Source organism: Blastocystis hominis (assembly GCF_000151665.1).
Source record: "Blastocystis hominis, Singapore isolate B (sub-type 7) whole genome shotgun sequence assembly, scaffold_15".
Classification (NCBI taxonomy): Eukaryota; class Bigyra; order Opalinata; family Blastocystidae; genus Blastocystis; species Blastocystis hominis.
Window position 1 is genome coordinate 38,613 of NW_013171822.1, and position 14,345 is coordinate 52,957.

General features: G+C 43.8%; 1 protein-coding gene across 1 annotated transcript; it reads left to right on the forward strand.

Annotated features, from left to right (window-relative positions):
- Window positions 1-461: 461 nt before the first annotated feature.
- GSBLH_T00001935001 (uncharacterized protein) lies at window positions 462-1,703 on the forward strand (the record flags this gene model as incomplete). The annotated part of the gene is made up of 2 exons (XM_013040423.1): window positions 462-838; window positions 872-1,703. 2 exons carry the CDS (start codon window positions 462-464, stop codon window positions 1,701-1,703), a joined length of 1,209 nt encoding a protein of 402 aa, XP_012895877.1.
- Window positions 1,704-14,345: the final 12,642 nt, after the last annotated feature.

Genomic DNA, 14,345 nt, shown 5'->3' on the forward strand with positions numbered 1-14,345 from the left:
CGTGACCTTCGTGTTGTTCACGATGCCCGACATGTTCTTCTTCACTGGAACATAGAAAACCTTGGGTGCACCAGTTCCATTATTTGCCAATCCGGTGATCTTGAGCTTGAAGGTCATTCGAGACTTGTACAGATTGAAGTACACGTCATCACCAGATGGTGCGATCGTCCAATTGATCACATCGGTCGACTTGATGTTATTGGTCTGATTGCTGAACACAATCTGCGATTCGTAGTTATGCACAGGAGGAATTGTAGTTGCCATTTATTATAGGGCGAGAATTTTCATTCTCGCCCGGGGAGCCGCAGACAGGGAGGCGACAATGTCGCCTCCGGGAAACCGAAGGTTTCCCAGGCTCCCCGATTACTATAGGGAGAAAAATCGTTCTCGCCTTATAATAAATGTCAACCTCATCAGAGAAACTTGTATATCTCCAGAATGGAGTGTTCAAACGCAAGGAGATGACGACTGGTCTCCAGTACTACCATAATGGAGCATTCAAGACCTTCCCACTACCAAGTGGGAATGGCACCTTCGTGCTCAGCAATTACAACAACGACTTCACCTGGGTTGATTCGGGTGCCGTAGTACCCGATCAGCCTGAGGAGTTCACCACGCTCGACAACTCGTACTTCAAAGACAGCAACAGCCAGGCGATCACCATTGCCACCAGAGGAACGATTCCGTACTTTGTCAACAATAGCACATTCGGCGGACTCGATCTGCCGGGTAGTGGCAAGTACTTGCTGAACATAGAGGACGATGGTGAGCCTTCATTCTCGACATTCAGTAAGTCTACGATCAGCACGGAATTAGGTTTCGGCAACACGTCGAACAAGTACGCTATTGTCAACTGGAATTCGACAATTAGCTCACATACAAACCTATTCCTGCCAGATCAGTCCGGGACGTACATCTTGAAAGCAACGGACGCTGGTGCTTTTGGAAATACCTACGAATTCAGCGAATTGAATGCCGTAGGACTGTTCCACGAAGCTCTCGGGGTAGAGTCAACGAACCTGAGTATTATTGCTTACAAGGGCAATAGTGCATTCGGTGTGGATGTGCCTGCGATGAATAGCTCCTCAGGCTACTTCGTCTTCAAGAACGAAAAAAATACTGAACTACCCACGACGAGCATCCTTAACTCCACAGTAATCTACCAGGACATCCTCGGTTGCACTAACACGGAACGCTGCCTTGTGTACAACGATGGATCGAGTGTGAGCAAGTTGACCGTGCCGACTACAGCAGGATCATACGTCTTGAACGTTAGTAGCAGTGGAGTATCCTTTTCAACACCACCTGCCAAGTTCTCCAAGACGTTCACGTACTCTTGGTCTGGTAGTGGTCATAGCGTCGTATCCGAGACACTCGGATCAGACAATTCGAACTTGACGGAAGATCTCACGTTATCTTCGAACAGCAAGTACCTGGTCACGATCGATTTGAGTCTCAAGTGTGGTAACTACGAGCAGGCACTCGTAGGCTTTACAAGCACACCGACCTTGGCAATCACTACGTTTCGAGCAACGTTGCTGAAGACAACACTTGACAACCCGACCCCAACAATGAACGTCTCTGGCACATCTATATTTTCACCGTTAAAAGATGGTGGATTACAACTCGTTGTGTCACGCAGTGGTGATACAACCATCTCGCACTTATACTCGAACTTCCAAGTAACCATCGTCGAACTTTAGGGGAGCCGAAGTCTGCAACGGGCAACCGTGTCGTTTAGAACAATAAGGGCGTCCCTAGGGATAACAAGGATGGTCCATCCATTCTTATCCCAATAGACAGTCCTTGTTGCCCTAAGCGACATGGTTGCCTGTTGAAGAGACCAAATGGGAGCAATTGCTGCAGCCAAAGTGAAAAAAGGCTACCATATTTACTTTGGAGGCAGTCTAACGTGAAAGCGGGAAGACTTACTATCCTTTGTCTCCCCAAGTCTTCTCAATCGATCGCATTCGAGTTGATCAAATGCAACACCATCGATATCGATGTCAATCATCCCATTCAATGCACGCACTCGATGACCCTCGATATCATAGATATCAGGATCTAAACCGTTGAACTCAGCTAACTCCTTGTGCGCATTCACGTACTTATCTTTATAACATGCTTTCTCGAGAAGTAGCTCAATATCAGGTGAATAGAACGACACGTATGGTGGATTATACTCGTCGTGATAATTTGCACCCTGTGGATCCTCGACGAACGAGTTGATCATGTCGTGCACGTATTGTCGTGCAATCTGGCTTCGCTCTTCAGTCATCCAACAGTTCATTTGTATTTCTATTTATGTTTACACTGTTTAAATGTTTTTTACCTCATGGGGAGGCTATGCCTCGTTGTCCCTACCTTACCTTGATATCCGTCTCGCCCAATGTAGGCGAGTGTACAGATATATCACTCCCACTGTCGTCATCGGATCCATTCTTCTCGTTGTACACGCACAAGCAGTGACATCTGTCCTTGCATTTCGAATCAACCACCAGTTTGTGGTTCTTCCTTCCACTCATCCATTTCCATGCACTTTTCAGCCATTGAATAAAGCGGTTCATTTATGAATGAAATCAAGGAACTACGGAAACCAGCCAAGCGAAAAGGTGCCACTCGAGTGATCAACAGTTCATTCAAGAGAAACATATACTTCATCGATCTCATCGATTTCTCTTCCAAACAAGACAAATGGATTCAGGAAGTGTTGGGCAGACAGAAGAGTACAGGATTCCACAAGAATCGTGGATACAAGTATGTCCTTGTGTGCATTGATGGATATTCGAAATACCTGATGGCTCGGCGACTGAAAAGCAAGAGTGCCACAGAAGTCACGCATGCGATGAAGGATATCATTCAGACATACGGTGCACCAAAGCATATTTGCTCTGATCGAGGCACCGAGTTCACCAATGCCATCTTTCGTACCAACATCTTGGACAAGTACGACATCACCATGTATCACATGGATTCAGCGAATAAAGCAGTACTAGCCGAACGAGCAATTCGAGATATCAAGGAAGACATCATGGTTCCATTCAATCAATCGAAAGGTGTGTGGTTCGACTTGATCGATGGTGCCGTTCGTAGACACAACGCAAGGAAGAACAGAGACACCGGATATGCACCCACTGACATTTGGAACAACAACATCTTGTACACGGAGAAGACAGAACCATCCAACATGACAGCGAAGGACACAACACCTCAATTCGATGTGGGTGATTATGTTCGAGTGACACGAAGACCTCGCGTTCTGGAAAAGCGATCATTGACGAGCAAATGGTCTCAGGACTTGTATCAAGTTGTTGACATTGACGATCGATTCATGCCATTGATGTACGAAGTGAAGAATATGGAAAGCGGTAGCAAGCAGAAGTGTTATCATTGGGAACTCCTGGCGAGCAAATGCAAACCACAGCCAGCACCTCCAGTCACGCGATCCAAGAGTCGAAAGGAACCCAATGCATTGCGAGATGCAGCAAGGTCACATCGACCCATTACGAGGAGCCAGAAGAAGAAGCGTCCCCAAGATGTTCGAAAACGATCGTGATGCTCTTCACACCACCTAGAAGCATGAGAGGAAGATTCGAATACGTACGAAGGACAGGAGAGTTGTAGGGGGAAGCGTTGCTTGGCGGAACTTCGTTCCGCCGGGAGGCTTTGCCTCCCAAGCTTCCCCCAATATTCACAACAGCATAACCAGTATGAGACACAAGACTATTCAATGTATCGATGTAGGGTCTGTCTAGAATAGGCGTGTTGTCAAACGTGACTAGCACTCGATAACCCTTTTCGACCACCGATTCGATTGACGTACAATCGTTGAACACGTCGTCAGGAAGGTACGTTATGACAGTCGTGGTTATCAGGTATGATCCGGATGGCATAGGCGGCATACCATCACCACCCCATTCGGCATTGAATGATTCGGTAGTTTCTGGTGTGTATTCGAAGACAAATGCTTCGTTCGCTTTCACGATACAAGCCGCACTCCCCCACGAGTATTGAGGAACACCATCCACTGTCTCTCGAATTAATACATGATGACCGTCCTTCTCTGGCATGTTGATGAGCATGTTGTCGAGCTTCTTGAACGTGTAGTTGTTTCCATTGCTGCTGAAAATGTACGACATTTTACTTTTTTATTTACTTTGGATGATTTCGTTGATATGCACGAACGTACACACCCTTCAGACACGCACCATCATCGATGAACAGATCGGACAACTCGGGAGGCACTTCATCATCCACCACCTTGAAGACCACGCGAACATAGTAGTTGGAGAAGAAGTAAACAGCACGATTCTCGGTTACCACAGGTACGACATAGGGGGACAGCGAAGCTGCCCCGGGGGAGGCTATGCCTCCCCCTAGATAAGGCTGTGTGTCATACGTCCTACAGAACACGTTCAGAGGCACACCGAGCAAACCGTTGGATTTCAATTGAGGCAATAGATACTCCCATTCATCCTCGGTAAACAAGGGTGGACGAGTTTCATCCAACGTCATCTCCATGCAATCATAGTCGTGCAATATTAAACCACAGTTCACATTTGCTTGCGGAGTGCAAACACTGAAACCGAATAGACGCTCGGAATTGATCGGATACTTAGTGTGAATGATGATGTCGGCGAGTTCGATATTCTCGTCCTCACAAGTGCGTACCAGGGAAGACCATGTGTTGTTTTCTGTTTTCTTGTACTTCATTTAGGGAAGCATCTAGGGTTAAAAGAGAAAATATAAATATATAAATATATAAATGAATAGACCTACTCACACATTGAACCCCAATACTGGCCGAGAAATCCAAATCAACGGAGTTCGCTTCTGGAACCTTCTCAAGCGTGGATACAAGTACGACGAGAAATTGAATCGCTTGTACGACAAACCTTTACCACCAGGTACGACGAAATACGTTCCCAAGTCGAGAATGATTTCTCCCAGCAATCGTCCCTTAATCATTGGTGGTACAGCATACAATGAGTTGATCCGTGACAACTACAGACGCGTGAAAGGACGATGGGTAAAAATGAGCAAAGAAGAAGCCGAGGCGTACGATAATGATCCAGACATTAGCATGGCGTTCGCTGACCCCAATTCTAGTGATTCTGATTCATCGGAATCCGAGTTCTACGACATAGATGAATTCGAGTACGATGCGGATGGCCATGCCATTTTCCCATTCTAGGGATGCCGAAGGCATCCCGGGGCAACGTACGTTGCCCCTCTTCTAGGGGACCAACATGGGGAAGCGTAGCTTCCCCGGGAGACGACGAAGTCGTCTCCCCAACAGTCTCCTAACTATTTCACTTTGGTCACACGTGTATCACCACTTAAAGATTTTGTGACCCTTATATAAATGGATTCACAACGCGAAGGATATACTATCAACCCTGAGACTGAAAAACAAATCAAGATCGGTGGGCCGACCTGGAAGCGATTGGCCGCCAAGTACTACAGGGTCGGCGATACGTTCACCGATCAGACCATGCCTGACACGAGAGCCTATGTGTCGAACAAGATATTCGGGATGAAAACAGCAACACCGAAAAGACAGGCAACACGTCGTAAGCGAGTAGCAAACCCTGCCATCGAGGGAAAGCACGTGTACGTAGGAAGCGAGGCATGGAATGACCTCTACAACCAGTACGAGTGGGATGGGCACAAGTTCGGTGAGAAGCGACAACGTCACTTACCCGCTTACCTGAACACCGTGGAGAAGAGACGTGAAATGAGACGTAATAAGGCATACGAACGATTCGATCGCAAGGTATCACAGGGACGATTGAGTGATGTGATCGATTCAACTCTCGGGTATGCACTCACGTACTATCACACCGTACAAGGAGACATGTACAAGGAGTGGGTGAAGGAGAAGCGCACCAAGAAGGACTTCCGTCTCAACAACGATTTTGACAACAGGTTGTGGGTTCGACTACCGGGTGAGAAGAGCGATGAGGAAGTGGAACCGATCAATCTCATATTCGATGAGACAAATGAATTCAATGAAGTCTTGAAGAAGTACATCCTCAATGGTATGCGTGAATACAATCAGTGCTTCATCACCATCATGGCATACAACCTCATGTTGACACATGACGGAGATCCCAAGATCCTCAACCTCACCGATGATCGATTGGGACACCTTCGCATCGTACGACGAGAACGCATCGATGAGTGGATCGAGGAGTACCTGAAGTGGTACCGAAATGCCGTAGAGGAACAAGAGACAGAGGGCAGTGGCTTCGTGTACGCTGGGTGGATCGGCTTCCATATCGAGATGTTCCCACTACGCTCATTCGTGGGGTACAAGCAGCACACACCGTTCGTCATCGGACGCACAGCGCTCAACCCGGATTTCGATGACAACCGGTGCCTGCAACGGTGTCTCATTCTGGCCAGTGAAGGTGGGCACAAGATCGTCGCGAATTGCAAGATTGGCGATGCAACCGTGTACAACAAGTGGTGGAAGCACCCTGAGAAGAACAAGGTATTCGGAGTGACAATTCACGAGGTAGAGGAGGCGATGGGCATTCGCGACAACGTCCCATTCGACGCAAGTGAAGAGAAGTTCGCCGCATTGGAGACATTGTTGAAAGTGTCACTCAACGTATTCGAGGTCACACTCTTGCCTGGATACATCGATAAGTCGAAGGAACAATTCGACTTATTCACATGCGATGTCGTGTACAAAGGTAAGGAGAAATCACGTTCCCCTCTCTCCCTCTGCATCTTGAACGATCTGAATCTACCTGAGGGCACTCCAAAGCACTTCTTGTACATCAAGGACTTGAACGACTTCAAGCATCGTATGATGCGACGAAGTGATGCGAAGAATTGCAATACATCGAGAAACGCAAAGTGCAGATTCTGCGACGGCTTCTTCGGGTCTCGCAAAGACGTTCATAACCATGAAGTACAGGTACATCGAGAACTCGTTGATGAAAGCGAGCAGTACGACTTGTCAACCAATGAGACTCGGTTACGATTCACCAACCAGCGATACGAAATGCCAGCACCGGTCGTCGTGTACGCTGACTTCGAGTCAGCCATTGACGACAAGAACAGACACAAGCCGATCATGTTGTCCTGTCTAGCCGTGTCTCGCATTCCTGCCATTGATACACAGCTCCGTATCTTCCGTGCACCACGGGAGAACGAAGAGGACCTTCGTCCTTTCGTGGACTATCTCGTGCAATTGCGGGAGAGTGTGAAAGGGTATCTCTTCGATGAATTGCCATTGGAGAGCACATCGAAGGTCGAGAAGGACTTTCGTGCAACAACCGTGTGTCCCTTCTGCCACAAGAAACTGGAGAACGACAAGGTGAGACATCACGCACATGTGGCAGGCGATTACACAACAGGGAATGGAGAGGTACGTCACTTCGAAGCCGGGCAGTACATCTGCACCTGTTGTACCAAGTGCAACCTACAACTCTCGTTCAACAAGAAGAACTATCGTCTACCCGTCTACTTCCACAATGGGTCGCACTACGACTTCACGTTCATCATGAAGATCATCGCGAGTCATTCAACCTCTAGTGACTCCTTGGAAGTCATTCCAACCACTGAGGACAAGGAAATGCAGATCGAGTACAATGGCATTCAATTCAAGGACTCGTTGAAGCTAATCAGCAGTCCTCTCAGATCCATTGTGGCTCAGACACTCGGAGGCAACCTCGATTTGTACGTGCACACCAAACAACAACTACGCAAGTATTGCGAGTCACGTGGCAAGCAATGGAGTGACGAATACATCGATCTGTTGACACGGAAAGAACCCATGTTCTACAGTCTCATCAAATCGTACGACACATTGAACAACACCACCATTCCTTCTCGCAAACAATGCATCGATGATATGAAGGGTGAAATGATGCCACAAGACGAATATGATCACATGGTGAAGCTGTGGAAGACCTTCCATATCAAGACATGGGGTGAGTACTACGAGTTGTACAACGTACTCGATGTGACTCTCATGGCTGATGCATTCGAACACTTCCGCGTTACCACACTGAACGCATTCGGTGTTGATCCCATGCACTACATCACAGCACCACAAATGGCCTATTCGCTCTTCTTAAAGGTCACCATGGAAGGCGATCATAGCGAGAGTAGCCTCATGGTTCTCGCAAGGAAATGGGCTCAGTACATCATGCGCATCAACGCGAATGAGGGACTCACCGAGAAACAACTCGTAAATGTTTTCATGAATCGCATGGGCGAGTTCTATGAAAGCAAGGGAATTCGATTGATGGAGGAGAATGAAATCGATGACTTCATGCGTCTACTCAAGAACCTTCGAGGAGGCATCACACAGATCGTGAAAAGGCATGCCAAAGTCGACATTGGGGGAAGCGTTGCTTCCCCGGGCAACGAAGTTGCCCCCATTGACAACATTGACAACAACGGAGAGCAATCATCCATCTACTACCTCGACGCCAACAACCTGTACGGAGGAGCAATGCACAGAATGATGCCTTATGAGTTGGTGGGTGTTCCCGAACGACGAGAAGTAATGGAGAAGATCAATCGTGATCCGAATGGGTGGGTGCAATCACTGAAGACGTTCGGCAAGTACGGATTCTTCATCGAATGCGATATCGAGGTACCAGTGGAACTGCACGACAAGTTCAATGACTTGCCATTCTTCCCCGTACAGAAGGCGGGCATGTACTCAGACGGAATCAAGAAGTACGCAGCGAAGAACGATATTGTGGACAAGGTCAAAGAGGTGAATACACCGAAACTCATTTGCGATCTTGTACCTCGACGCAAATATCTCGTACACTACTCTCTGTTGCAATTGGGTCTTCAACAGGGTTATCGCATCACGCACGTCCACCATATCATTCGTTTCAAGCAGGCACCCTTCATCTTCGAGTACGTCAACATGCTGAGTGAGAAACGAGCCAAGTCCAAGACCACTGTAGAAAAGAACCTGTACAAGCTGTTGGCAAACTCCACCTATGGCAAATTCGTGGAGACTGGGCTGAAGCGGATGAAAGTAAAGTTCGCTAACACATGGAATGAACGCGAGGCAATCATCCAGAAGCATGGATACGACATGATTGCTGGAACCACCATGTATTCCGAGAATCTGATCGGCATCAAGTTGAACACACCGGTGCGAAGGGTAGAGAAACCATTCTTCATCGGGTTTGCCATCCTCGACATGTCGAAACACATAATCTACGACTTCTACTACAATGTGCTCAAGACGACATTCGACACCGTGGAGCTGTTGGGACAGGACACGGATTCACTCATCGTACAGTTGAACGATCGCGGCAACATCGTTCACAAGATGTGTGACATGTACAAGTCGTTCGACTTCTCTGAGTTGGACAACACGAGCTACTTCTATGGTGAACTCGTGAAGTATTACGATCACGAAGTTGACAAGAGCAAGTTCCCTTCATTGGACTCGTTCCTCAACTTCAACAAGAAATTACCGGGGCCCATCTTCAAGGACGAGCATAACGGGCATCGCATCATGGAGTTCGTGGGACTGAGACCGAAGATGTACTGCTTGGTTGATGAGAAGCACGTCGTACACAATGCAGCAAAGGGAGTTCCTCGCAACGTCGTGATCGATGGTGAGAGAATGAGCGTGAAGAACATCGAATTGTACAAGCGTGTTCTTGAGGCAGAGAAGAAAGGAGATGCAGTCATCGAAGGCAGCTTCAAACGCATCAATAACCAGAGATTCGATATCAGCACGAAGGAGCAAACCAAGACACTCATGACTTGCACGGACAACAAGCGTTGGATCTTGGACGACAACATACACACACTGGCATTCGGGCATTATAGACTGAAGTAAGGGAAGCAATCTTTTACTTTGGACAACCATGCATACCATGGCCTACAATGGAAGTCAGGTTAACATTGACGACATTTGCCGAAATTGGCAGTCATGGGTTTCCGCGCGTTTCTTGTTATAGCCATCGAGGTGACTAGGCAGGCAATGGTAGAAAATGGCAGGAAATGGCAGAAAATAGAAGTCAGGTTAAAAAAGACGACATTTGCCAAAAAATGGCAGGAAATAGATTTCCGCGTGTTTCTCGTCATGGTCATCGAGGTAGCCAGGTAGGAAATGGCAGGAAATGGCAGGAAATGGTAGAAAATGGTCGAAAATGGTCGAAAAAAGTTCACCGCGATTATTTGGTAGGAAATGGATTTCCGCGTGTTTTACGCCATGGTCATCGAGGTGACCAGGCAGGCAATGGTCGAAAATGGTTGAAAATGGCAGGAAATGGCAGAAAATGGTCGAAAAAAAGTTCACCGCGGTTATTTGGTAGGAAATGGATTTCCGCGTATTTTACGTCATTCCCCTACTACTAACTCTTATGTATAGAGATTATAAGACAACAGAAAACAAACAGAGTCCTCTTAGAATAATGTTTATCGGTATGAATATAAAAGTGACGAATGGCAAAAGAGAAATAAACATACCTATTAAGGATAAAAACACTCGACTACACGACTTGAGTAAATATGTCCAGGTAACTCGCTCATAGTTATAATTATGTGCATAGAAATATCTGTATAACGGTACAGATCCAATTTACTATATATCTGATACAAAACTGGTCGATGCGACTCAGCCTATTGTTTCTCAATGTAAGAATGGTGACACGATACGGATATGCAAAGTTCATAACTATAATGTAATTTGGGATGGTCAACGGCAAAGCTTTCTCTATTACACCAATGTTCCGTTCTCATTATTTGTTTATGCCCTTTTCCATCAGTTGGGCATAGCAGATAATAAAAGAGATATGTATGATCTGTATTGTGGAAGTCAGTTAATTGGTCACAAGTTTCAACTTCCATTTTCTGGATTATCTGCTGATATTCGTATAGTACGAAAGAGAGGTATTTTCTATATTTTCATAATGAGGTAGATGGAACGCGAATGATAAATACGCAAAAAGCTTCGACAATATGTAGTATCGAGTGATATTCGTAAATTATAGTAGCGAAGCCAGCTATTGATGATGAAGATGAAGAAGAAGATAATGATCTGCCCGTCGACAATTCAATTGTCAAAATTACGATTTCTATGAACGAAAAGAAGCTATCGGTATCGGTTTATGAGAATTCGCTCTTGTCTACTCTGAAAGAAAAGTATCTGAAATATATTTTAGATCATAAACCTACTTCAGAAGAACTGTCTAGTTATTATCTAAGTTATGAAGACAAAGAACTAGATGAATCGAAACAAATCGGCGAATTGCATTTATCGTCTTACTATTTGGAATGTCACTACAGAATATTTACAAAACAACAAATTCAAGACCAAGATGAATATGATTTGCCCGTCGAAAATCCAACTGTCAAAATTACGATTTCTATGAACGAAAAGAAGCTATCGGTATCGGTTTATGAGAATTCGCTCTTGTCTACTCTGAAAGAAAAGTATCTGAAATATATTTTAGATCACAAACCAACTTCAGAAGAACTCTCAAATTATTACTTGAGCCATAATGATAATGAACTAGATGAATCGAAACAAATCGGCGAATTGCATTTATCGTCTTATTATTTGGAATGCATGCTTGTTCATATGGTACGAGTATTTGAAGAGGGAGATAATGAACCACATGTCATAAAGTTTGGAAAATCCATTTCTGTTGAGCAGATTGTTTCTACTGTAGTGGGATCTGAGTTTATCGATTCCTGTTACCTAACGAAAACAAACTCTTCAATCGTTTTGAAAGATGCCATTTCCACTTCTCTTGATTTAACTCGTAAATTAGCTATATTCTACTCATGAATAGTACATTCATCAGAGGAAAAGACTATTACGGTTTTAGTCGTTGATGATGACTCAAAAGCGACTTATTCACTATGTGTTCTTGTCAGTGGTAAGGCTGGAGAGTTGCTGCAATATGCAAACAAAGATCCATCCGAGTTTTGCCTTTATCACAGTCGTCATGGAGTTCTCAACTTAGAGCAATCACTATCTTCTCAGGGAATTCAGAATGAAGACCGGTTGATAAGTATTTGTATGGTCTGTTCGTAAATTGTAGTATGTCAAAATGGCAGACTTCCTAAAAAGCATGTTGTGATTGTTGATAGGATTAATGGTGTTACTAAGGAGTATGAGTTGGATGCTAAAGGTACGATTGAAGATTACATGAAAGAACATTGGAAAGTATACTGATTCCTTTTTGGAATTTATTCTAGATTACTACTGGAAATAGTGCGAGTCTGGGAGTAATAATGAATTGGATTGTTACCCTATCCAGTAAAAAAGAATCATTGAGGATTAATACTTCAATTCAATCATTACTGATTGGTAATTCAGTGTCACTTGACTGTAAGAAACTTGAACTATTGCTTTAGATATAGTATGGCTTAAATCAAATTTCCAAAAGCAAATATCAGATAAGAGAGAGAAGTCAGAAACACAACCATTGACATCTACACTTGTGAGACCTCTGAAGCCCAGTCCTTCACCTACTCCAACGAAACCTATTATTCCGCGACCAGTAATAAGAATAAAACAACAGACAATATCTAATAGTACTATTTCCAACTCAGCTTCTTCAGGAAGCAGTCAGCCTCAAAGCGATAATTTCAATAGCACTATGGGTGGATTATCGATTCGGGGATCTGTCAATTCCGTTACTAGTTTACCTAATACCTCACCTCATCCACAAGATGAATATAAAGCACATGGTAGAGAGAGTGGATACTTGGTATCAAGCCAATTCACATCATTCACTATGAGTCGTGGAGGATTGAGTTCGACTACTTATGCAAGGCCAAAAACTGTAACGTATGAAGCTTTTGAATTAGAGGCTGTTATCTGTTTTATTGCTCGCAGCAAATCTTACAGTGAAACAATTAAGTCCGGTGAGTTGAATGAAAGAAAGCCGTTAATCGAAAACTTCATAAATGTTTTCATTTATTATGGTTGTGATAAATAGAGCAAATTAGAGTCGAAAGATAAACAGAAATGGACAATACTAGATGAAACAGGTAAGAAAATAAAAATGGATACAGTGGCGAGAACTAGTGGATCAAGGCTTTGTGTGTTTATAATTCCTGTGAGTAAATAGTGAAAAAGATAAAGATTAGGAAAGACACCTGGAATTAAAGAGTGCAGAGTTTATATCAATAGAATCAACACAACCTCTTTCAAAAAGAGAGATTCTATATAGTGATCCAGATAAATCCATTTTGTTTCATGGAGTTTGTAAATGATTCGTTTTTTTTTGCTAAATATGCAGGGAAGATATCTTCGAATAGTACCAAACAATTGAGAGATGTGTTTTCTGATAATAGAACTGCTTCTCTAAAAGCAATTGATGTTTCAGGTATTGTTTTTGTTTTAGAATGATAGATAGATGAGGTTAACAACACTGAAATAGATATAGCGTATTACCCGAACAATGGAGAAATGGGTTTTACAAAAATGATTTTTCCATGTACAAATGTTTAATCACTGTAATAGTAGTTAAAACTTTATCTGGTGAAGGAATTAAGAATTTGGTCGGAATTGTTATGAATAATAAATTTGATAGTTTGAAGAAAATAACAATAGTGTTAAGTAGAATTCATATATTTTGATTATGTTGTAGATTCCTATGAACATCAAAAGCAAATAACTACCATTTCTCACAACTGCCGAATGGAGAAACAAAAATCAGACAAACCAATCGACATATATGTGAATGATAAAAATATCATGGAAATGGAAGATGAGACAAATAATGCTATTTCTACGAAACCTATTCGCATAGTGACCATAGGTAAAGAATTCATATTGATGATAATGAATAGAGCCGAATGATTTTGAAGAAAAAGACTTTGAAATAGTAGAGAATAACCAGCGAAGTTATGGAAATGATGAGTCCATTTTGGTCTATGAAGATGGAACAAATCAATGTGTTTCTGAGATTTTCGATTCCTTGAAAGTGAATTATGACCAACCTAATGCTAGGAGTTTTTACTCCCTTCAATCTGCTTTGACTGATGGATGTGATTATGCTCATATGGGAGATACGCTTAGTTTCAGCGGAATACCTCACTTGCAGAAAGACGAAATAGCATTCATTCTTCCACTTATCAATCATGATGAAGCTCAAACTCACAACACCATTCCTGAAACAATCTATTTCCACTGCATTTCTGGAGGGAAGAATGCTACGATTGGCATTTTGTCTCCCCTTGATAAGAATAAGGTTATCACTGTATTATGCAGATCCAATGTGCTCATTTTCCATTCCACAGAGGAATATGTTCGACTGATTAAGGCAATACGCTCTGACAGAGATGAATGGGAGTATATCGAATCGAAAGCCTATCGATATGTGGAAACA